The sequence below is a fragment of the Nyctereutes procyonoides genome, unplaced genomic scaffold (assembly GCF_905146905.1).
Source record: "Nyctereutes procyonoides isolate TBG_1078 unplaced genomic scaffold, NYPRO_anot_genome, whole genome shotgun sequence".
Taxonomy (NCBI): Eukaryota; Metazoa; Chordata; class Mammalia; order Carnivora; family Canidae; genus Nyctereutes; species Nyctereutes procyonoides.
The window spans coordinates 13,764,850-13,789,353 of record NW_026575040.1 but is presented as its reverse complement, the minus strand read 5'-3'; the positions used below and the strand labels follow the sequence as shown (position 1 = coordinate 13,789,353).

At 39.2% G+C, this 24,504-nt stretch overlaps 1 protein-coding gene across 2 annotated transcripts in view; it reads right to left on the bottom strand.

Moving 5' to 3' along the window:
* The window catches only part of VPS13C (vacuolar protein sorting 13 homolog C), a 174,369-nt gene extending 153,384 nt beyond the window's left edge, over positions 1-20,985 (bottom strand). The window contains exons 1-3 of one of the 2 annotated variants that reach the window (XR_008663727.1): positions 20,828-20,985; positions 7,655-7,698; positions 4,223-4,265 (exon numbers count right to left, since the gene is read on the bottom strand). Coding sequence is in view for 1 of the 2 variants with exons in the window: in XM_055319705.1 (XP_055175680.1) it covers positions 4,223-4,265; positions 7,655-7,698; positions 20,828-20,927 (187 nt within the window). In the remaining variant the exon portion in view is untranslated. The remainder of the gene's footprint in view (positions 1-4,222; positions 4,266-7,654; positions 7,699-20,827) is intronic. The other variant, XM_055319705.1, reaches the window with a different exon arrangement.
* Positions 20,986-24,504: the final 3,519 nt, after the last annotated feature.

Genomic DNA, 24,504 nt, shown 5'->3' with positions numbered 1-24,504 from the left:
GACATCAAACACGTGGAGGTTAAGGACCATCCTGCTAAAAGATAAAAGGGTCAACCAGGAAATTAAGGAAGAATTAAAAAGATTCATGGAAACTAATGAGAATGAAGATACAACCGTTCAAAATCTTTGGGATGCAGCAAAAGCAGTCCTGAGGGGGAAATACATCGCAATACAAGCATCCATTCAAAAACTGGTAAGAACCCAAGTACAAAAGCTAACCTTACACATAAAGAAGCTAGAGAAAAAACAGCAAATCGACCCGACCCCCAGCAGAAGAAGAGAGTTAATTAAAATTCGAGCAGAACTCAACGAAATTGAGACCAGAAGAACTGTGGAACAGATCAATAGAACCAGGAGTTGGTTCTTTGAAAGAATTAATAAGATAGATAAACCATTAGCCAACCTTATTAAAAAGAAGAGAGAGAAGACTCAAATTAATAAAATCATGAATGAGAAAGGAGAGATCACTACCAACACCAAGGAAATACAAACGATTTTAAAAACATATTATGAACAGCTCTACGCCAATAAATTAGGCAATCTAGAAGAAATGGACGCATTCCTGGAAAGCCACAAACTACCAAAACTGGATCAGTAAGAAATAGAAAACCTGAACAGGCCAATAACCAGGGAGGAAATTGAAGAAGTCATCAAAAACTTCCCAAGACACAAGAGTCCAGGGCCAGATGGCTTCCCAGGGGAATTCTATCAAACGTTTAAAGAAGAAATCATACCTATTCTACTAAAGCTGTTTGGAAAGATAGAAAGAGATGGAGTACTTCCAAATTCATTCTATGAGGCCAGCATCATCTTAATTCCAAAACCAGACAAAGACCCCACCAAAAAGGAGAATTACAGACCAATATCCCTGATGAACATGGATGCAAAAATTCTCAACAAGATACTAGCCAATAGGCTCCAACAACACATTAAGAAAATTATTCACCATGACCAAGTAGGATTTATCCCCGGGACACAAGGCTGGTTCAACACTCGTAAAACAATCAATGTGATTCATCATATCAGCAAGAGAAAAACCAAGAACTATATGATCCTCATTAGATGCAGCGAAAGCATTTGACAAAATACAGCATCCATTCCTGATCAAAACTCTTCAGAGTGTAGGGATAGAGGGAACTTTCCTCGATATCTTAAAAGCCATCTACGAAAAGCCCACAGCAAATATCATTCTCAATGGGGAAGCACTGGGAGCCTTTCCCCTAAGATCAGGAACAAGACAGGGATGTCCACTCTCACCACTGCTATTCAACATAGTACTGGAAGTCCTAGCCTCAGCAATCAGACAACAAAAAGACATTAAAGGCATTCAAATTGGCAAAGAAGAAGTCAAACTCTCCCTCTTCGCCGATGACATGATACTGTACATAGAAAACCCAAAAGCCTCCACCCCAAGATTGCTAGAACTCATACAGCAATTTGGTAGCGTGGCAGGATACAAAATCAATGCCCAGAAATGAGTGGCATTTCTATACACTAACAATGAGACTGAAGAAAGAGAAATTAAGGAGTCAATCCCATTTACAATTGCACCCAAAAGCATAAGATACCTAGGAATAAACCTAACCAAAGAGGTAAAGGATCTATACCCTAAAAACTATAGAACACTTCTGAAAGAAATTGAGGAAGACATAAAGAGATGGAAAAATATTCCATGCTCATGGATTGGCAGAATTAATATTGTGAAAATGTCAATGTTACCCAGGGCAATTTACACGTTTAATGCAATCCCTATCAAAATACCATGGACTTTCTTCAGAGACTTAGAACAAATTATTTTAAGATTTGTGTGGAATCAGAAAAGACCCCGAATAGCCAGGGGAATTTTAAAAAGAAAACCATATCTGGGGGCATCACAATGCCAGATTTCAGGTTGTACTACAAAGCTGTGGTCATCAAGACAGTGTGGTACCGGCACAAAAACAGACACATAGATCAATGGAACAGAATAGAGAACCCAGAAGTGGACCCTGAACTTTATGGTCAACTAATATTCGATAAAGGAGGAAAGACGATCCACTGGAAGAAAGACAGTCTCTTCAATAAATGGTGCTGGGAAAATTGGACATCCACATGAAGAAGAATGAAACTAGACCACTCTTACACCATACACAAAGATAAACTCAAAATGGATGAAAGATCTAAATGTGAGACAAGATTCCATCAAAATCCTAGAGGAGAACACAGGCAACACCCTTTTTGAACTTGGCCACAGTAACTTCTTGCAAGATACATCCACGAAGGCAAAAGAAACAAAAGCAAAAATGAACTATTGGGACTTCATCAAGATAAGAAGCTTTTGCACAGCAAAGGATACAGTCAACAGAACTAAAAGACAACCTACAGAATGGGAGAAGATATTTGCAAATAACATATCAGATAAAGGGCTAGTTTCCAAGATCTATAAAGAACTTATTAAACTCAACAGCAAAGAAACAAACAATCCAATCATGAAATGGGCAAAGGACATGAAGAGAAATCTCACAGAGGAAGACATAGACATGGTCAACATGCACATGAGAAAATGCTCTGCATCACTTGCCATCAGGGAAATACAAATCAAAACCACAATGAGATACCACCTCACACCAGTGAGAATGGGGAAAATTAACAAGGCAGGAAACAACAAATGTTGCAGAGGATGCGGTGAAAAGGGAACACTCTTACACTGCTGGTGGGAATGTGAACTGGTGCAGCCACTCTGGAAAACTGTGTGGAGGTTCCTCAAAGAGTTAAAAATAGACCTGCCCTATGACCCAGCAATTGCACTGTTGGGGATTTACCCCAAAGATTCAGATGCAATGAAACGCCAGGACACCTGCACCCCGATGTTTCTAGCAGCCATGTCCACGATAGCCAAACTGTGGAAGGAGCCTCGGTGCCCATCGAAAGATGAATGGATAAAGAAGATGTGGTTTATGTATACAATGGAATATTACTCAGCCATTAGAAACGACAAATACCCACCATTTGCTTCGACATGGATGGAACTGGAGGGTATTATGCTGAGTGAAGTAAGTCAATCGGAGAAAGACAAACAGTGTATGTTCTCATTCATTTGGGGAATATGAATAATAGTGAAAGGGAATATAAGGGAAGGGAGAAGAAATGTGTAGGAAATATCAGAAAGGGACACAGAACATAAAGACTCCTAACTCTGGGAAACGAACTAGGGGTGGTGGAAGGGGAGGAGGGCGGGGGGTGGGGGTGAATGGGTGACGGGCACTGAGGGGGACACTTGATGGGATGAGCACTGGGTGTTATTCTGTATGTTGGTAAATTGAACACCAATAAAAATTAATTTATTAAAAAATTAAAAATTAAAAATTAAAAATTAAAAAAAAAAAAGAGTTTAGCTGAGGGCAGCCCCGATGGCTCAGCGGTTTAGTGCCGCCTTCAGCCCAAGGCGTGATCCTGGAGACCCCCAGGATCGAGTCCCATGTCAGGCTCCCTGCATAGAGCCTGCTTCTCCCTCTGCCTGCGTCTCTGCCTCTCTCTCTCTCAATGTGTCTCTCATGAATAAATAAATAAAATCTTTAAAAAAAAAAAAGTTTAGCTGCAAAGACTTTCTACTTACCAAGACATATCCTCTATACTACGTTGCTGCATAATATATCCAGATGGTTGAACAAAATATGAGGGAAATAAGCTATACTTGAATTATATTTACTAGAGTTTTGCAAATTATATCCCTTTCACATATAAAGAAAAAGCATACAAAACTTAAATATCAATTTTGAATATCAAGATATGTTTCGTGCAGTAGAATCAAAGCCTAATAAGTATCATTGCCTTTCAAATGTCTTTTTTTTTAAGAGGGTAATTTTCTACCCTTTTGTCAAAATCTTAAAGTATCTATGTATTACAATAGCATATATTAGGCCCAGAACTCCAAAACCTCTCACATTTTTGTCCAAGCTAAAAAATGTTTTAGATTAAATAACACAGGAAAAATAAAAAACTAAAAGGACTGGGATCCCTGGGTGGTGCAGCAGTTTAGTGCCTGCCTTTGGCCCAGGGCGCGATCCTGGAGACCCAGGATCGAATCCCACGTCGGGCTCCCAGTACATGGAGCCTGCTTCTCCCTCTGCCTATGTCTCTTCCTCTCTCTCTCTCTCTTTCTGTGTGTGACTATCATAAATAAATAAAAATTAAAAAAAAAAAACTTAAAGGACTAAGAATAACTCAAGTGAAGAGTACTTACCAATTTGGCCAGCTTTGACTTTAAAAGGAACATCCAATTCACTCTTAGAAAGGAAGAAAAAAAATTTAAAGACATCTTAAATTATTAAGCTCCCACAAAATCACCTTTGTATCATCATTTAAATACACAATCACCTTGGGGTGCCTGGATGGCTCAGTTGGTTAAGCGTCTGCCTTCTGCTCAGGTTATGAACCCAGGGTCCTGGGATCAAGCCCCACATTGGGCTCCCTGCTCAGAAGAGCGTGTGCTTCTCCCTCTCCCTCTGCCCTGCCACCCCCCTCCCCCCATTTCCCTCACCCCCCTCATGCTCTTTCGCTCTCTTTCTCAAATAAATAAAATCCCCCCCAAAACAATATACAATCATCTCGAAGGAAAAACATGAAATAAATTTTCTGTATCTGAGTAATTCAGAAAGGACATCCTGAAAAAAAAAGTTTCTAGTGACTTAAATTGGACTCTGAGGAAAGATTCACAAGAGAAACACAACTATAAATAGAGGCAACAGAAAAAGTGTTTATGGTTAGGAATGCCTGGGTGGCGCAGTCAGTTAAGCGTCTGCCTTCAGCTTAGGTCATGATCCCAGGGTCCCTGGTCTGAGTCCCATGTCAGGTTCTCTGCTCAGCAGGAATTGGCTTCTCTCTCTGCCCTCCCACCCTCCGCTTCTGCACTCTCTCTCTAATAAATAAATAAAATCTTAAAAAAAAAGAGTAATTAAAGTAATTGGGTAAACTGGTTACTTGTTTTAATAAACCACACCAAGACCAATGGAAATGCCAGGAGCTTTTAAAATAATAGATGGACACTGCTTAACTGAAATACTAGAATAGGAAAAGGAAGAGTCCTTTCACAAAAATTAGTTGAAAATAATAACAACTATTTTCTCTCAAATAAAACATTTGGTAAATAAATAAAACAATCCTAAAAGGAAAGAGAGCTTCCCTACTTATTACTAACCAAATTAGCATTTATTTTAGATAAGTTACTGACAGGTACCAATCATTAATAAAAATAAACTTGCACTTATCTGGATTGGAAAGCACAAATAACTTTTATAGTCACAGAGTACTAAACAATAACTGATATTCACAATGATCACTTGAATCTTTATAATTTTTTTAAGATTTTATTTATTTATTCATGATAGACAGGGGGGGGGGAGAGAGAGAGAGAGAGAGAGGCAGAAACACAGGCAGAGGGAGAAGCAGGCTCCATGCCAGGAGTCCGATGTGGGACTCAATCCTGGGTCTCCAGGATCATGCCCTGGGCCGAAGGCAGGCGCCAAACCGCTGAGCCACCCAAGGATCCCCGAATCTTTATAATTTTTAAAAACTAAACCAATCAGAATAGCCTTTTTGTTAGATGTACCTTAGTACATACTATCAACCTGGTGATTGAAATACCTTAGGTAACAATTAACTAAAAAAATCATTTTACCCAATCATCTGATTACGCAAGCATTCTAGGTGAACAGGAATTGAACGCAATACTGATCTTCTTCTAAACCAAAAAGCAAAATTCTTCTCTGATGGTAAGAGAGCTGCTCTACACCCAAGAGAGAAGAGGCAAGTGCAGGGAGAGGGGGATGCATTCAAGGGCATTCATCTTATACTTTAAGTTATACAGGATACAAACTGTAAACTATACACTTCTAAAAGTTTGGTCTCATGCTCACTTTTGACTCTCATGAAATAATTTTTCACAAAAAATAAACGTAAACAGCCATATTCAAAGTAAATTCTCACCAATCCAATTTAATTGAGGAAGCTAGCTTGAATTAATGGGGAAAATTAATTACAAAATAATTTATTATATTTAATTATAACCCAAATTCAAACTAGACTGAGAGAGATTTCAATTTCTCTCTTAAGCATGTTACATACATATCCTCTCACTGCAATTCTATTTATACTTCTTTCCTTCTAAAATATTTTCCTAAAAAAGAAAAAAATAACCTTTATTCCAGTCTCCAGCAAAAGAGTCTTAAGCTCTAAATTTTGGGGTAAAGTTTAAAAAGTTGTAGCATCCTATATAAAGGAAAAGAAAATTTAAATATTTTGAGTGCCCACTACTTGCCAGGCTCTACTTTTAATCTTATTCAAGCCACAAAGGAACAGAGATATTATATCATTTTGTATTATTAACTTCAATTTAAAGATGATTAAACTGGGGGTGCTTCAGTGGCTCAGTGGTAGAGCATCTGCCTTTGGCTTAGGGCATGATCCTGGGGTCCTGGGATTGAGTTCTGTATAAGACTCCCTCTGCCTTTGTCTCTGCCTCTGTCTCTGTCTCATGAATAAATAAAATCTTTAAAAATAATAAATTAAAAAAAAAGATGATTAAACTAATGCTCACGGAAACTGAGAAACTTGCCAGAAGTCTCATAGCTGGTGAAAGGGCAGAGCTAGCTCTGAAACCCAGGTCTGCTAGTCTACAAGGTCCATGCCCTTTCCACCATGCCTGCCAAGTTATTTTCAGGAGAACAAAATTAATTGTTACTTCTCGTGACAAAGTTCGATCTCTAGGATCTTCAGTATCCAAAACTGGCCTCCCTGAGACCAGTCATGTGAGCACTTTGAGTATAAGACTCTCTTTAGATACACAGTTTAATATGTAGAAATCCAACCAGAAGTCAACACTAGGATTATAAACATACTATAGTTTGTTAGAAATTTGATCAATTATTAAAGAATAATTACTCATTCTGGGGCACCTGGGTGGCTCAGTGGGTTAAGAGTATGACTGCTGATTTTGGCTCAGGACATGATGTCAGCGTTGTGAGATAGCCCCGCATCAGGTTCCATGCTCAGCAGAGTCTGCTTGGGATTCACTTTCTCCCTTCTCCCTCTGCCCCTCCCCTCACCTGCATGTGCACTCTCCCTCTTTAAAACAAATACATTTTTTTTAAAGTCTAAAAATAAATAAATAAATAAACTCATTCTTAAGTGACTTCATAGAATCAAATTAAGTCTAATAGGCTTAAAGCCTAACAGGGAAGGGGATGGGAAGTAAGGGATAGAGAGCTAGAATCCAAAAAAGCTACCTGACTTATTAATAGTACCATAATATTATAAAGCTGGACTGTCAATGTATTTCCAAAGATATAATTATTCATTTGACAAATTGCTAAAATCAAATTCTTATTTACCAAAAAAATATGTAAAGACAATTTTGGAGAAAATTATTTCAAGGAAGACAAATGTCTACTATAAAGCTATTCAGTCAAGTCAAGGAAAAACATTCCATTTCCCAAAAGATACCATTTTGATCATCAGGGGAAAAAAAATCCAAATTTTCAATCTCAGATTTTCCTATAGCAAACCATTAAACAAGTAATCCTTCCCTGAACGACTCACGTTATCTGGTACCAGGTAACCAAGAATTTCTGGGAGCTTACCAAATTAACTGAATAATCAACATAGCTTGAAAACTTACCAGAGCATTTTCTTTTATCTGTAGGTTATCTAAGGCCACATTACCTTAAAAAAAAAAAAAGGAAAAATATGAAGTTAAAATACCAATTAATGTAACCTCATAATGCAGTACCAAACACTATGATACTATGCTAAGTGATAAAAAGACAATAAGCAAAGGAAACTTCAAGAACTTAAGCAGCTAATAACACTTGAGATATATATATACACACACATATATATATATATGACACATGGATACATACATACACTGATGTGTGTGTGTGTGTGTATATATATATATATATATATATACTATAGGCTAGCCCAACACAAAAGAAATTATAAAATATTTAAACTGGCTAACATTCAAATAGACAATGTAAAAGAATTTGGAGACTTTCAGACTGAAGAATTCTAGAACCTAAGAAAGTACCTATCATTTTGTATGATTAAGCCAAAGCACCCCCTCACAAAAAGGACATAAAGAGATCACTATTAGAACAGATTATATTGTAACCCAGGATTTTCTCCTTAATTATGGTGTTAATGAACATTTTCTACAGGAATATAATGTTGGTCTTTTAAAACTCCAAACATGCTAACTTCCCAATGATTATTGTTTATGGTTCTAAAGTTACTGTTTGGGACGCCTGGGTGGCTCAGCAGTTAAACACCTGCCCTCAGCTCAGGGTGTAATCCAGGAGTCCCAGGATCGAGTCCCACATCAGGCTCCCTGCATGGAGCTTGCTTCTCACTCTGCCTAGGTCTCTGCCTCTCTCTTACTGTGTCTCTCATGAATAAATATATATTAAAAAAAACTTTTAAAAATTTTAAAATTAAAGTTACTTTTATTTTTTTAAGTAAACTCTATACCTTCCATGTGGCACTCAAACTCACAACACCAAGATCAAGAGTAACATGCTCTACCAATTGAACCAACCAGATGCCCCTATGGTTCTGTTTAGTTCAATTCTTCTTAAATCTATTTAAAGCCATCATGATACCATTACATGACTCCAGTTTTAAACATTGTACTGTTATTTGTTGATGTATTTTTTTTAAGATTTTTTATTTATTCATGAGAGACACACAGAGAGAGGCAGAAACACAGGCAGAGGGAGAAGCAGGCTCCCCGTGGGGAGCCCGATGTGAGACTCGATCCCAGGACCCCAGGATCATGGCCTGAGCCAAAGGCAGACGCTCAACCATTAAGCCACCCAGGCATCCCTATTTGTTGATATATTATAATTAAACATTGTTGCTTACATAAAAATCTAATGAAAAGAAAGTTTCCATTTCATTTAAATTATCTAAAGGTTAATAAAAATTATCATTTCAATATTAAATGCATGACTTATTCAGTTATATATTTTCTTTTTTTTTCTTTCTAGAGATTTATTTGGTTGAAAGAGAGAGAAAGAGAGAGCACGAGCAGGGAGGAGGAACAGAGGGAGAGAAGCAGGCTCCCTGCCCAGCAGGGAGCCTGATAGGAGGCTCAATCTCAGGATCCTAGGATCATGAACAAATGCATATGCTTAATTGACTGAGCTACCTAGGCACCTCTGTTATATATTTTCTTAATCACTCATGACACATTTAGATTTTTAAAAACACGATACTTTGTATGCTATAGCCATACGTATTTTTCAATCAAGGAGTTTTTCCCTCGCAGTATTTTGTTGTGAATTTAAAAGAATATTTAATTCTATTATGCCATTGCTAGAGATGACTTTACCCCAGATCTCAGATTTCTTCAAACAAAAAGCACCTCCTATGAGTTAGGTGCTGAAAAGAGAGAAACGATAACAACATCCCTGCTAGTACGGAACTCTCAACCTAGCAAAGGAGACTAAATTTCTAAAATTTTGGAAATATTCTAGTGGCATTAGAGGAGAAAAGTGCACAAATGCAAAGAAGGAGACACCTAACTGCCTAGGAAGATCAAGAACTTCCCAGAAAGGCTAGGCTAGAAGGCTAAAGAAATATTTACTGGGTGGGTAAGAAAAGAGGGCAAACACACCTGCATGAGTAAGACACATTTTAGAAACCACATGTGATTTGATGTAGCTGGAGGGTATGAGAAAAGGATAGGAGATAAAGTTAGGTTGGCAGGAGCCAGACTAAACATGAAAAGTTCAGACTGGTCACAACACAAAGATGAAATACACATTACAAGGATGATAAAATCAGAGCCGTATTCTAGAACCATTACTCTACTCTTCTAAGAAATAACCATGGATCTGTCCAAACAATTTAGCTATAAGGATACTACAGTATTGGTTAGAAGGGCAGAAAGAATGGATGAATGGGAGGGAGAGAGACTAGAGGGATGGAGGACCTCAGGAACTAGAAGGCATACATCATAATACATCTATGATATAGAGCAAAAGTGTAGACAGCTAAGGGAAAATATTCAAAAAATATGAATTTTTTTAAAAAGTCAAAGAATGCCCAGATTGAAACAATCTGATATAATTTAAAGAGTATACATATGTACACATACAAAGAAAACAACTATAAAACTAGATACCATAATGATCAGAGTGGTTATTTCTATAATAAAGTTCATTTGTTATACATTTATTTTAATTTTCTAAAATAAACTGCTGAAAGCTGCAAAAAAAAGGAGAGAAGGAGGTAAGCCTTACAAGTGGGAAGAAAATAGTATCAGCATTATAATAGGACAAAAGGGAAAGAGTACAGGCAGTGGAGCAGCTTCCACAATACACTAAAAAGAAGGGGATCTGGGTGGCTCAGTGCAGTAAGCATTTGACTTCTGATTTCTGCTCTCATCATGATCTCAGGGTCATGAGATGAATCCATATCATCCCATCGTCCTGTCCTGTGCTGCCCCATCTTACCCAGGAGTCTACTTAAGATTCTTTCTCCCTCTCCTTCTGCCTCTGTCCCTGTCCCTACTCACAAGCTCTCTCTCTCTCTCTAAAAAAAAAAAAAAAAAAAAAAAAAACGCTAAAAGAGAAATTAAAACCTGAAATAGTAACTTCAAAGTCAAAGAGGTAGAGTCAGGGTAAGAAGTTATTTTATAGGTAGAACTGACAAGATGACATCACAGACCAAATTCAGGAATAATAAAGTAGTGGTGGAAAAAAGACACATGTTCTGGAATTGGGAAAAAAAAATCCTTAAGTATTATATGTAGGGATGTCTGGGTGGCTCGGTGATTGAGTGCCTGCCTTCAGTTCAGGGCATGATCCCAGGGTCCTGGGATAGAATCCCACATAGGGCTCCCCACAGGGAGCCTGCTTTTCCCTCTGCCTGTGTCTCTGCCTCTCTCTCTCTCTCTGTATCTCTCCTGAATGAATAAATAAAATCTTTAAAAAAAAAAAAAAAAAAAAGGAGATCCCTGGGTGGCTCAGCGATTTGTCACCTGCGTTCGGCTCAGGGCGTGATCCTGGAGTCCCGGGATCAAGTCCCACATTGGGCTCCCTGCATGGTGCCTGCTTCTCCCTCTGCCCATGTCTCTGTCTCTCTCTCTCTCTCTCTCTCTCTCTCTCTCTCTGTGTGTATGTCTCTCATGAATAAATAAATAAAATCTTTTTAAAAAAGAAGTATTGCATGTAAAAATTACATAAAAAGGAAAAATATTGCTGGATTTAATTTGATCAATTATGGATTATAAATAATCACAATTGGGAACTCTATTCAAGTCAAAAGAACTGAGCTGCACAGATGCTAGTACATATTTGAAGCAATCCAAACTAGTTTAACAAGATCTAAGGCCCATAAAGAGACTTGCAAACTTACTCATGAATTTGGATAGCTCTACTCAGTGATCCTCACTAGTGGGTCAAATGTCATTAGGGGTGCTCACAAATAATCTACATTAGATATAAAGTATTTTTTTAACAATTATTAAGACACTAACACAATGTAGGTAAAAATATAAATGCGTTTATAAAAAGTGGGCTATTTTTAATCACAGTCTTTCATCTTTAATGAATAGACGGTATTTATTTATTTAGATTTTATTTATTTACTCATGAGAGACAGAAAGAGAGGCAGAGACATAGACAGAGGGAAGAAGCAGGCTTCCAATGGGGAGCCCGATGCGGGACTTGATCCTGGGACTCCGGGAGCAAAAGGCAGATGCTCAACTGCTGAGCCATCCAGGCATTCCAAATAGATGATATTTAAACGTGAAATACTGAAAACTACCAATACAATTAACACAGTTGAACAAGTATACTTAGAAAGTCAGACAAAAGAGGTAACTGATTATTGCTAACAGGATTAAAGATTTTTTTAATTAATGTTTTTCAGTATTTTCTAGCTTTTTTAATAATCAAATATGATTGCTAATATTATACAAACTGTAATAATGGAAAACAAAACAAAGGTAAATTCTAATGTCAGTAGGACCTCAATATATTTATATACATTCCTCCTACATCTAATATCTACCTTACAAGACACATTAAAAAGTATCTTATTTCTGCTACGTAGAGTCTAGCAAGCAAATGCAAACTTCCTCTCTGCAAAACGTGATACTATCTAACAGTAAATATAACAATGAAATAAGAATGACACATTCTATAAATTATCTGCACTGAAGGTGGAGCCACTAGCCCTACCACAAAGAAAAGGGGAGGGATAGCAGCATATTACAGATTAACACCAGGGTAAAAGTGCATTCATTCATTCGACCAGTAGATGAGTGCTTTATCTATGTAAGGCACTGTGCTAACATGTACCCTTCCACTAACCTGCATGCTTTTCTGCAGGCATATCTGCAGGAGTTTAATTATCTATATCCTCAGAATATTAGAAATTTTGTTTACATAAAAAATAATTGATAAGACTAAGACTAAAGCAGACCCCCTCCTAAATATCAACCGTTTTATTTTTAAATGAATACTGAGGGAAAAGTTAGATTTAATTTCCTGCTTCTACTTCAAGATAACATAATAATTCCATATATAAGCAAATAACTTTAGTGCTATAGCCAGATCACAAGGCTAAGTACAGAGGCCATAGAAAGTTCCTGAAAACCTAGAGGAAGGATAAATATTTGTGTCAAGACTTTAAAAAACAAACAAACAAGAAAAAGAATGAATGATAATTGGAGGGGCGCCTGGGTGGCTCAGTGGTTGAGCATCTGCCTTTGGCTCAGGTTGTGATCCCGAGGTCCTGGGATCTAGTCCCAAATCAGGCTCCTTGCAGGAAGCCTGCTTCTCCCTCTGCCTATGTGTCTACCTCTGTGTGTGTGTGTGTCTCTCATGAATAAATAATTAAAATCTTTAAAAAGAAAAAAAAAGAATAATTGGAGATAAACTAGATAAACCTAACTCTGCCAGCAAGGAGGGCACTAAAGCCAACCTCACAATCAGGTGTCTCTACTACCATAGAGAAGTTCCAAGAAGACAGTGGTGATACACAAGTAAGGAAGTTCTATGAAGTGATTTCCTTTTATGATGGACTGACAGGTCTAAAGGATAAGTAGTAAGTGCAGTCAGTGTTTCAAAAGAGAAGACTTCTCATTCTCACCTTATATGATTCTCAGTAATAAACTAGAAACATTTTGACGAGCATACATAGCTAGGAAGTCACACAAAGTTTCCAAATTAATTGTAAAGGGTATTTTCAGAACTAGTTTAAAGGGTAAATTCTGGATCAAAATTTAATAATCTTTACTAATGAACCAGAAGATGAAAATTATGACAAAAATCTATTAAATTAGCAAAGGACACCAACGTAAATAGAGTTGGAGTCATCTAAAAAAATACAATAGAGGGGATCCCTGGGTGGCTCAGCGGTTTAGCGCCTGCCTTCAGCCCAGGGCGTGATCCTGGAGTTCCAGGATCAAGTCCCACGTCAGGCTTCCTGCATGGAGCCTGCTTCTCCCTCTGCCTGTGTCTCTGCCCCCCCACCCTCTCTGTGTGTCTCTCATGAATAAATAAATAAAATCTTTAAATAAAATAAAAAAAAAAAACAGGGATCCCTGGGTGGCGCAGCGGTTTGGCGCCTGCCTTTGGCCCAGGGCGCGATCCTGGAGACCCGGGATCGAATCCCACGTCAGGCTCCCAGTGCATAGAGCCTGCTTGTCCCTCTGCCTGTGTCTCTGCCTCTCTCTCTCTCTCTGTATGACTATTGTAAATAAATTTAAAAAAATTAAAATAAATAAATAAACAAACAAATAAATAAATAAATAAAATAAAAAATAAAAATAAAAAAAACCAATAGAAAAAAAATGGTTGCCAAATTATAGAAAACAACCAAATGAGTAGATTTGTGAATACAAATGAAATGGTACTGGCATAATATGGAACAAGCTTAAGTCTAAGAATGGCTTCTAAAACATAATAGTCTACAAAATAAATAAAGAAAGGTAATAACTGATGTTAAATACCTTCAATCAGAAATTATCTAGACTTTCACAGAAGTTTAGCTATATCTTTCTAGTGGCACTTAACTACATAAATCCCTAATCTGATTATAAACTTCTTACTGAGTCTCCTCATAGTAGGTGCTCAATAAACAGACATAATTGATTTAGAATGCATATTTCACTGGGGTAGGATGACTACAGTAAGAACATAAAATCGTTCTATTTTAGACCCTCTGAGCTATAACCTTTCTTGATCCTCACAGCCTTCTAATGAAGGAGACAGGACATAGACATCAAGCAAAAGAAACCGAGGCTTAGGGAGGCTAATGACTGGCCTAAGGTTACTATGTCAACCTAGTAAGTGGTAGACCAGAGATCAAATTCTCTGATGCCCAGTGTTTTGTTCAGAGTATCACACTGTCTTCCAAAGAGCAGAGAAGAATGGGTAAAGAATTTTAATTCTGAAAATAATTCTATCTCCCTTGAGGGGAAAAAATGCCATACACGGAGAGGCCTGTGTAGTTGATGGATCCACTTTTGGTCTTTGCATTTTAAGACTGTGAAAAAAATCCAAACACAAAGGAAAACTAAAATCAATACAACTAACAAGGACAAAACCAGTAAGAAAGACAGAGTCCAGGTGTATGTTAGGAGGATTATCAGAAAAAAGGATAGTGCCACAGTGGAAAATACAGAAGCAGGAGAAAGCATTGCAAAATAACCACTTTAGGACTTTTCAAAAATCTACGTTTTTCTAGAAACAAAAGAAATTCCTAAGTTATTCAGAACCATAAATATCTTTAAACCTAATTCCCTCTCACTTTACATATAACAACCAAAAAAAAAAAAAAAAAGAAGCCTAAAGAGATCAGGCAATTTATCTAAGATCAGACAATTAACAAGTAGCAGTGCTAATAGAACCTAATGATAATCGGAGATAAACTGGATAAACCTAATCCTGGTCAATGTTCTTAATGTAAAACAAACTAATTCAAAACTGTTTAAAAACAAAACAAAAAACTCCAACAAAGATGCCATGCGTTACTCCATGAAACTAGCTTTGCATACTATAGAATAATAAACAGGGGGATCCCTGGGTGGCGCAGCGGTTTGGCGCCTGCCTTTGGCCCAGGGCCCAATCCTGGAGACCCGGGATCAAATCCCACATCAGGCTCCTGGTGCATGGAGCCTGCTTCTCCCTCTGCCTGTGTCTCTGCCTCTCTCTCTCTCTGTGTGTGACTATCATAAATAAATAAAAATTTAAAAAAAAAGAATAATAAACAGGTAATGCTATATATTTGTTACCTTTACGCATCTATCACAGACTCATTATTCATTTGAAATTATATAAAATATTCAGACATTCATTCTCCAATAAAGTGAGTTAAAGTAATGACTGAGCAGTTTTTTAAAACATAAATCAAATTATTTTTAATAATCATTGGTTTAGTAAAGAATATTGAAGAAACTATTGTAGCAATTCATTTCAATTGAATCTTTCCATTCAACCCAAATTAACTAGTTAACAGACTTTTTTTTTTTTAAGTTTTATTTATCTAAGTAACCCCTACACAAACCCAAGATCAAGAGGCACACAAGCTCCTCCGCCTCTCCCTCCTCCCACTGAGCCAGGTAGGTGCCTCCCGCAAACTGCTCTTACTAGGAGTTCACAGAGACTCTGTCTTGGCAGAAAAAAGGAAAGGAAACAATCGACTCTTACTCTTTCCATTTCCCTGTTGAAACAGGAAGTCTTGGCAAAGAAAGATGAAAAACTGCCAGATTACCAGCAAACTTTCTCCCTTTCAGGGATCTTGTAATAGTGAGTAGTGTAGCAGAGCTTCCTAGCAGAATGGTTATCAAACTACCAACTTCCAGTTTTATTTCTGGAAAAGGGATTTTCATTTATGATGCTATTTCAAAATATGGTAAGGTATTTTCAATTGAAGTTTTTAAGCATTGCTTTGATAATAACCGAGCCTAAATATATATTTCAATATTGAACTGTTATTTATTTTACATGCTATAGGACAAACTACTAACAAGCATGGCCTTCACTATACCAAGGGTTGGCCAGAAGGAGGAAAGGACTAAAAAAAAATCCCTCTAAAACTTTAGAAATATCTAGATACTGCTGTTTTGTTAAGGTTAAAAAGAAGCAAAGAGGCCAGATTTTTCTTGTATTCTCAAGATACTCTACGGCTACCTGTTAAGATAATGTAAAATATTAGATTTGGATTCACAAATATATCAGTATGAGGCTGGAATTTCATTTATCTTAATGTTATATTTCATGCCTGTGACTCTTTGCTCACCATTCCAAGTGAAGAAAAAGAAGAAAGATGCAGTGATTACGACTTCCCACTATGTAGGCAAAGCAAGTGGCACAAAGACGTATCCAATGAAGGAGATCCCTCTACTCTGGCCTTGTTCAATCACAAAGATTAAAAGCCAGAAGAGATGACCTTGTCAACCCTCTCACCTACAGATAAGAAACTAGTTGTCTGGTCAATGACTTGCCAAAAGCCCCACAAATTGGGCACCAACAGAGATGGAATTAGATCCTTACTTCCTTATGCTGCTCTGCCCAAAAGTATCTGGCAGCTGACAGAATAGCATCAGGCCTGAGGTGAAGAACAGTAATCAGCATAGGTTCAGCCTGGTTTGCAAAAATACAAACTCTGCAGGCACTCCACTTGGCTTCTACTCCTGATCACTGTAGCCACTCCTTGCAACGAACACATCACAGTCTCTAGGTATACTCTGTTTAATCAAAGAGAGAATTCGGAATGAAGGATTTTCCTGCTGACTTTCCACAGTTAATCACTTTGAAAAATCAAATCGACAAAGGTTCTAGATTGCCACAATACTTACTTAAGCCAAGTTGCAAAAGATAGGGTGTTTCAACATACCTTTTCAATATATGTTACTCTTAAAACAATTATATCCTGGACACAGCTCAAATAGCTAAAGGCTGTGCAATTTATCTTTAGGTATCAGGTTGTGGAGAACAAAAACCTTCCTACCTACATAAGCAAGCAACATGCCCACCACAGACTCTTCTGGGTCTGAAAGCCTTACTTACAAACTAGCTGGCATCTAAGTATATAAGTGTAAATGTAAGTATTTTAAGTGCAAATTCAAATGCAAATGAGTTTTTTTCCTTTTAAAAAGTTTGGAAAATAAGAAATATTTAGATGTGTTGTGTTTGCTCTAAACCAAACTGTCACATTTCAGAATATGAAAATTATAAAGTTTGAAGCCTAGAAGAAATATACTCATGAAAATAAAACAAAGCAGGCTGTTTTCCATTAACCCAGCTATGTTTGTTTATCATCACTATTACTATCAGTGTTAGCAATTTAACAATTATAATTACAGAGGATTTTCGGACTGTGTCACAAACACAGTGCTATTTCCCCATTTTACAGATAAGGAAACTGAGGTTTAAAGAATAAAAATATTTTGCCTATGGATCTCACAGTAAATAACCAGGGCTTCATTTTCCTACAACAAGCAAGATTTTTTAAAAGATCATTCTGCTTAAATCACTGTGAAAACATACATGAACTGTTTGGCATTAAAAAAAATCTTTAAAAGAATAAAAACAAAACAAAAAAGATAGCTTTTTTTTTTGCTTCTCCAATTTAAAGGTAATATTCTTAGTACTCTTCCTGATTCAAGACTTTCAAATAAAATTTCCCTTTCCTTCTTACTCTACAACTTTTTATTATGAATTTCACTGTAAATATGTATGAATATACATACACCACAATCCTTTTCAAGTTGTTTACTTTTAAAACTACTTCCTGATATCATCCAAAGATTTTGCATTTTTACCAACATACCTTTCAATCACTTAAGATATGTTTCTCTCAAGTTACAAATTTCATGAGGAATATACATCTAAGTCCTTTTCCACTTCTTATTACAACTTGTTCAGCACCCAGAAGGTCTCTTAAAAATGCAAAAGACAAACTCAATATTCTCCTTCAACCTGAGTTTCTCAACAAACATTTTCGGCTGGCTAATTCCTTGGTGTAAGGAGCTGTCCTGTGCATTGCAGGATGTAGCAGTATGCCTAGGGTCTACCCACTAGATCCCAGCAGCATACCCCCGTTACTCAACGTGACAACCAAAAATGTCTCAGACATTGCCAAATATTCCTTTGGGGCAAAGTCATTTCCAGTCGAAAATCACTGCTTTAGCCTAGTCAAACATTCCAGGTAAGTAGTATCAATTTACGGGGTGCCTGGGTGGTTCAGTCAGGTAAGTGTCTGCCCTCCACTCAGGTCATGATTCCAGGGTCCTGGGATTGAGTCTCACATTGGGGTCCATGCTCCACAGGGAGCCTGCTTCTCCTTCTCCCTCTGCCTGCTGTTCCCTCTGCTTGTGCTCACTCTGTCAAATAAACAAATAAAATCTTTTTTTTCAATATCAATTTAGTTTTCCATTTGTTTCTAAAGAATAGTAACATCAGTCCTGTGAAATGTTTAGAGTTGAATTCTTTTATCACAACGTAAAAATTTAACAAGAAAAAAATGGAAACAGCCAAACTCTACTACACATAACCCTTATTTACTAAAAGTTTTCAAATAAGATTATATAAAATTTCCAATTCTTTATAAAACTTGTCAATGTAATGGATGTCCTAAATTATCAGCTATTTCATTAATACACCCACTTGTTTACCACCAAAACAAAGGGTGGCAAAACTTTATAGAAGCAGAGATGTGGGCTGATAAAGCTGAGGGAATCCCTAAGTGGACCTCCAGTAGATACAGTTAGTTCCTGAAAGGAGTTTATTTTCTCAGCCCTATATTAAAACCGATGTTTGCCACCAACAGCATACCTCGTTCTAAAAAAAAAAAAAAAAGAAAGAAAAAAGAAAGAAAGTTTCTTTTCCTACATACCACCTAAAAAAGGGACGAATTTTAAATGACATAATATTGTGGCATTTTTAATTTCAGATGTGTAAAAGTTCAAAATCCCCAGGTAGCATACTTCACAATTTCATACTAAAAACATGTACAACTAACACGAAAGTATTGGCACTGGAAGGAACCTCAGATGCTACCTATTACAACTTCCAATTTTAAAGAAAAAGGAAAGTAAGATTTGATAGAGAAGAAACCTTTGAATATATCCATAAACTTTCTTTTTTTAAAAAAATCCATCTGATGTAAATAGGATACAGTGTTTTAACTTAACCTTACTTTAACTTAACTTTAGGTGATTTTGAGTAGTGACCACATAGGAATATTCCATTATCTGGTATGATTTTTTTTTCTTTTAAAGTTTAAATTAAGATGAAAAAAACGAAGGCCAAGGAAGGTTAATGGCTTGTCCAACACAACAACCTAGAGCCCACATTTCATAAATGCTAGCCTAGTTGACTGCTAGGGTTGATTGCTGCAGAAGGCAGCCCATGTTTGACTCCTTAAATGTCTCATCTTAACTTCTCTTTCTTTTGCATTATAGGGCATGTAAACAAAGAATGCAGTGTTGGGCAAACCACACAGAACCAATCAAATGACCAGCCACCTCTTCAAAGAAGGCTCATCCACAATCTAGGGCAGTGCTCATGGTTCTAGAACAACATCGCTCGATATAAATATATGGTTCACGTCTGTAATTATAAATTTCAGGGGCCAGATTTAAAAAAAAAAAAGGAAAAAAGAAACGGAGGAATGAACTTTTAATGATATGTTATGTTTAACCCAATGTGCCCAAATATTATTTCAACACATAATCAACATAAAAGACTGAGATACTACACTTTCTCCTACTGAGTATTTTCAAAACTCCACCTTCTTGGACACTCAGAGCAAACCTCAATGTGAACTAACTGCATTCGGAGTGCCTAATAGACGCAGTGGCTGCTGGCTACCCTATCAGGCAGTGCAGGTCTTTAACTTTTAGACTAAAGTAAAAGCAGCTCCACGCGCTTGAGCAGTTCTTTGGGTTTCCTTCCAAAGCTGACAAAATTCCCAAAAGTCCTTTACAGAGTGAAACAAGTATCCTCAAGATCCCCAAAGCTTAATAGGCATCATCAGCACAAATAATCCTCCCGAAGAGCGTGCGAGCATACTACTTCCCGTCTACTTGTACATACTCGGTGTGGGGGGCAGTGTGCGTTTGGGGCATGCGCCTAGCTAATGATGATGCCCGTCGTGGCTTGAATTATTTCTGTCTGTCATCCAAAACAGAACTGAAAAAAAAGTCTACTGGAGCGAAGGAAACGTTAAGGGAAGAAAATCGTTTTCTCGGATGCTAAAAGTATCGTAAGAACCCATACTAAACAGGCCTTTAGTAACGATCTTCCAGGGCCAATCGGTCCCTTCTCAAATCCTGCCGCTCTATAGAGGAGGAAAGCAGGTCCTGCTCGCCATAAAATGCCCGGAGAAGGTGACTGGGAAAGGCGATTTCCTTTTTCTTCCTTTCCTTGGTGCCACTTATCAGAGTGTGTGAGCGCACAGCCATGCCGGCTGCACGCGGTGCGGGAGGAGGAACCTCTCTTCGCAGGCCGTGGAGCCCCGGGGGCCAGGTGAGGCCGGGGGGGGGGGGGGTCCCGGCGGGGCGCGGGGTCCGCCCCCGGGGCCGGAAGGTGGGAGCTCCCGCAGCGCGAGCGCGACCCCGGCCGCGTCTCCCCCCGCCGGGCGGGCACCCCGGGCCTCCGGCACCCGCGCACCTGCCGCCTGGGGAGGGGGCCCCGCCGAGCGCCCTCCCCGGAGGCGGAGTCTCGGGCGGCAGAGGGAGCTGGGCCCGGGCTGGAGCCGCGCGGGAGGGGCCGCGGCGGGGCCCCCGCAGCCCGCACGGGCAGGCCGCCCGCCGCGCCCTCTCGCTTACCGCCCCAGATCCCCAGCTTCAGCTGGGACTTGTTCAGGTTCTCCACATAGTCCCCCAGGAAGCGGTTCAGCAGGTCCGCGACCACCGACTCCAGCACCATGGTGGGACTGAGGAACCGACCGGCAGAGGGAGGGGCCGGAACCGCCCGGCGCAGCTGAGGGCGGCGAGGCGCGCCGCGAATGACAGCCCCGGGGGCGCCGCCACGCCCCCACGCCGCGCGCGTGACCCAGGCTCTGCGCAGGCGCGCGGGCGCGCACGCGCAGGCGCCCCCGCCCTCGCTCCCGCCGCCGCCGCCGCTGCCGCCCCCCCCCGCCGCCGGGGACCCCAGGATGCGCGCGCGGTGCGGAAAGCTCGCCTCCGCTCTGCAGCTGCGGTCCCGGCCACCCGAGGGCGGGCGGAGGAGCAACGCGGAGGCCGGCTTTGCGCCTGCCCTCGCAGCCCGAGGCACCAGAGGACCGGGACTTTTCCTTTAAGGAAAAGGAAGGGCGGGGATCCCTGGGTGGCTCAGCCCTTTGGCCCGGGGCGTGATCCTGCAGTCCCAGGATCGAGTCCCACGTCGGGCTCCCTGCAGGGAGCCTGCTTCTCCCTCTGCCTGTGTCTCTGCCTCTCGCTCAATCATGAATGAATAAATTAAAAAATAAATAAAAATTCAAAAAAGAAAAGGAAGGGCAGGAGTTACTGAGCGCAGCGACATCTATGTGGCCGCTCCGTGCGCCTACCGTCGCCTCCAGTCGGGCGACCTCGGGTCCCCGAGAGCCCACCGTCCTGGGCAGAAGCAGATCCCCGGTGCCCCGCTTGGCCCCGAGCGGACCCGCGCCTCCCAGGCCCTGCGTCCATCCGCAGCGCCTCCTACGCAACCAGCCTTTCACCCCTGGGTCAGGCGGGGGGAAGGGGCCGCTGTGCCCTGGTCCTGCTGCAGTTAACGCCACACAGCTCCGTTTCTTTTTGCTTCTTGAAAACTTTATTTAAAAGTAAAAGAGGGAACAGAATGGCATCAAAGAAATGAAAGATTAAGATGGCAACTGAATATGCATTTTGTTCCTGCCCTTTCCCTGAGCTTGATTCACTTTTACTCGGGAACCACTTCTCCGTTACCTCCTTAAGAAAATGAAGAACCAACCAAGTACTTCCTTTAAGTCTGGGTTCGCTGTTATTTAGAGATCACTTTCTTCCCTATTATAGTTGAACTGTTCCCAGTGTGGCAAGACATTGAGAGTGGGGGTTTTTATGATGCAAGGCCTCTCTACCTTCATAAGATCTAACCACCCACTGACCAATTCTCTTCAGAGAACTGGACTTTTTTATAATATTTCAAAAAGCTGTTGGGGTATGGTGGACAGAAACCTAAATGCCAAAACTATTTGTAATCACAAATATTTATTAATGGCTTTGCTACATATCATGTCTGAAAAACTATGAAGTGCTCCTAAACAACTGCTATCAACCAAATATTTGTGTCTCCCCCCAAATTCAAGCATTGAAATCCTAATCCCTAATGGTAATTGTATTAGGAGGTGGGGCCTTAAAGTGGTACTTAAGTCATTAGGTAATTAAGCAAAGTCCTCATGAGTGGATTTAGTACCCTTCTAAAAATGACACCCCCCCCCAAAAAAAAAGGACTCAGACAGCTCCTTCATTACTTTTGCCATGTCAGAACACAAGAAACCAGTAATCTTATGAGCCAGGAAGTGGATCCACACCAGATTCTGAATTGCCTGGCACCTTGATATTGGACTTCCAGTCTTCAGAATTGTGAGAAATGAATTTGCATTGTTTTTAAACCACACAGTCTGTAGTATTTTATTACAATAGGCTGAATGGACTAAGGATCAAAAAGAAAAATCACTTAAGTTCAACATCCACTGGAGAAGAAAAAAAATCAAAAAGTCTGCAACGGGTGTTATGTAAAATGGATGTAAAAGAAAGAATTAATACAAATCAGTACTATCAAGATCTACCTCCACCCTCTACTGCCACACACAGAAAATAAATCCTTAACCATTTGTTTTTCCTTGCTCAGTCACCCTGACAAAATACCTCAGAGGCACTTTGTTTGCACTTCACCATCTGCAACCAATTAAAAGCCAAACCTGTCTATTGTGTTTTTGCCACTTTTCCTAATTCTTCTATCTCACCTGGAGCACACAATCACCTTCTAAATGGCCTCCAGCTTTTCCCTTCTCCGTCCGTCTGCACATTGCCACAGGAGCTAGTTTCTAAAGGAAGGTGAACTCAGTCAACTGCTCAAAAACACCCACTAACTTTCCAGTGTTCAGAACACCCTCCTCAATCTGTCCCCAAGGTGTTTCTAGTCTGCCCATCCTCCTCCAGCAATCCCTCTCCCCTTGTACACTCACACCAATGATGCACTGAGGGGAAAATAAAACAAAATATTATGTTCTGGTTGGGATAAGCATGCACCATAAAACAGTTAAGCAAATAATGCAAGGATATATGAATAACAGTGCAAGATAATATGGAAGCTGCCATAGGCAGGATAACATGGTCAAACAAATGAAACAGAAGGCACAATCCGCTGGGAGACGTGGTCAATACTAATCCTCATATAATAATAACTCCTTGCACTTCTATGATACTTTACACTGTTGAAAGAATAATGTGTGTGCTTTTATATGGATTATTCCATTTTATTAATATTCAGTCATAATTTATGAGCCAAGGTATATACATTTTCATGTAATCCTACAAAAGAAATCTGTGAGATAAGTAATGCAGGTAGTATTAGCACCATTTTTTTACAGAAAAATAAGTCAGGAATATTAAGCAATTAACCCAGAATTATGCAGCAGGTATTAATTTCCTTTAGCTTCCTGAATATTGCTACCCTTTTCTCTTTCAATAATTATAGTTAAATCAGTGGTAGGCTAGTAGTAATTCTCAAATATCTTACTTTGGAAAGTTAATGAAAGAACAGAAAATTTTGGAGTGGAAAATTCAGCTCAAAATTGGCAGTATAAATAATGCTATTACCATATAATATAAAAAGCCTATAAATTTTAATATTTTCCATTTTAAGTATGTTTTGAGGGTTTGCTAATGTGCATACTGTAATGCTCCAAATCCTACATACTTCTTGAAGAAATCAGATATTTACAGTCCTAATCCAAAACAAACTAATGTAAAGGAACACCATTAGCATTCTGATGTATAGCAGTATACCCAAAGGAATGAGGATATGAAGGTTTAAAGAAAGTGAACATTGTAGCAATTACATTTCTTATATACAATCTGGCTCAACAATCATGCAGACAACAAAGACAATCACAAAAGTAAATCACAATGTGGGATTGAGCAATAAAAACAGGTGAGCAAAATATAATTTCCATTTTAAAAATGAAAGTCAAAATTAGGAATACTTGTTAAAAGTTAACAACTCTTGGGGCACCGGGATGGCTCAGTCAGTTAAGCGTCTAACTCTTGATTTCAGCTCAGGTCATGATCTCAGGGTCCTGAGATGGAGCCCCATATTGGGCTCTGTGCTGTTGCAGAGTCTGCTTAAGGTTCTCTTTCTCCTTCTCCCATTGTCCCTCTCCCCCAAATCACATGCATACGCTCTCTCCCTCTCAAAAAAATTAATTCTTGTTTAAAAATTGAAATATAAGAAATTCTAACTTTGTACTACTTCATACGCACATGCTATTTCCTTACCTTTTGTT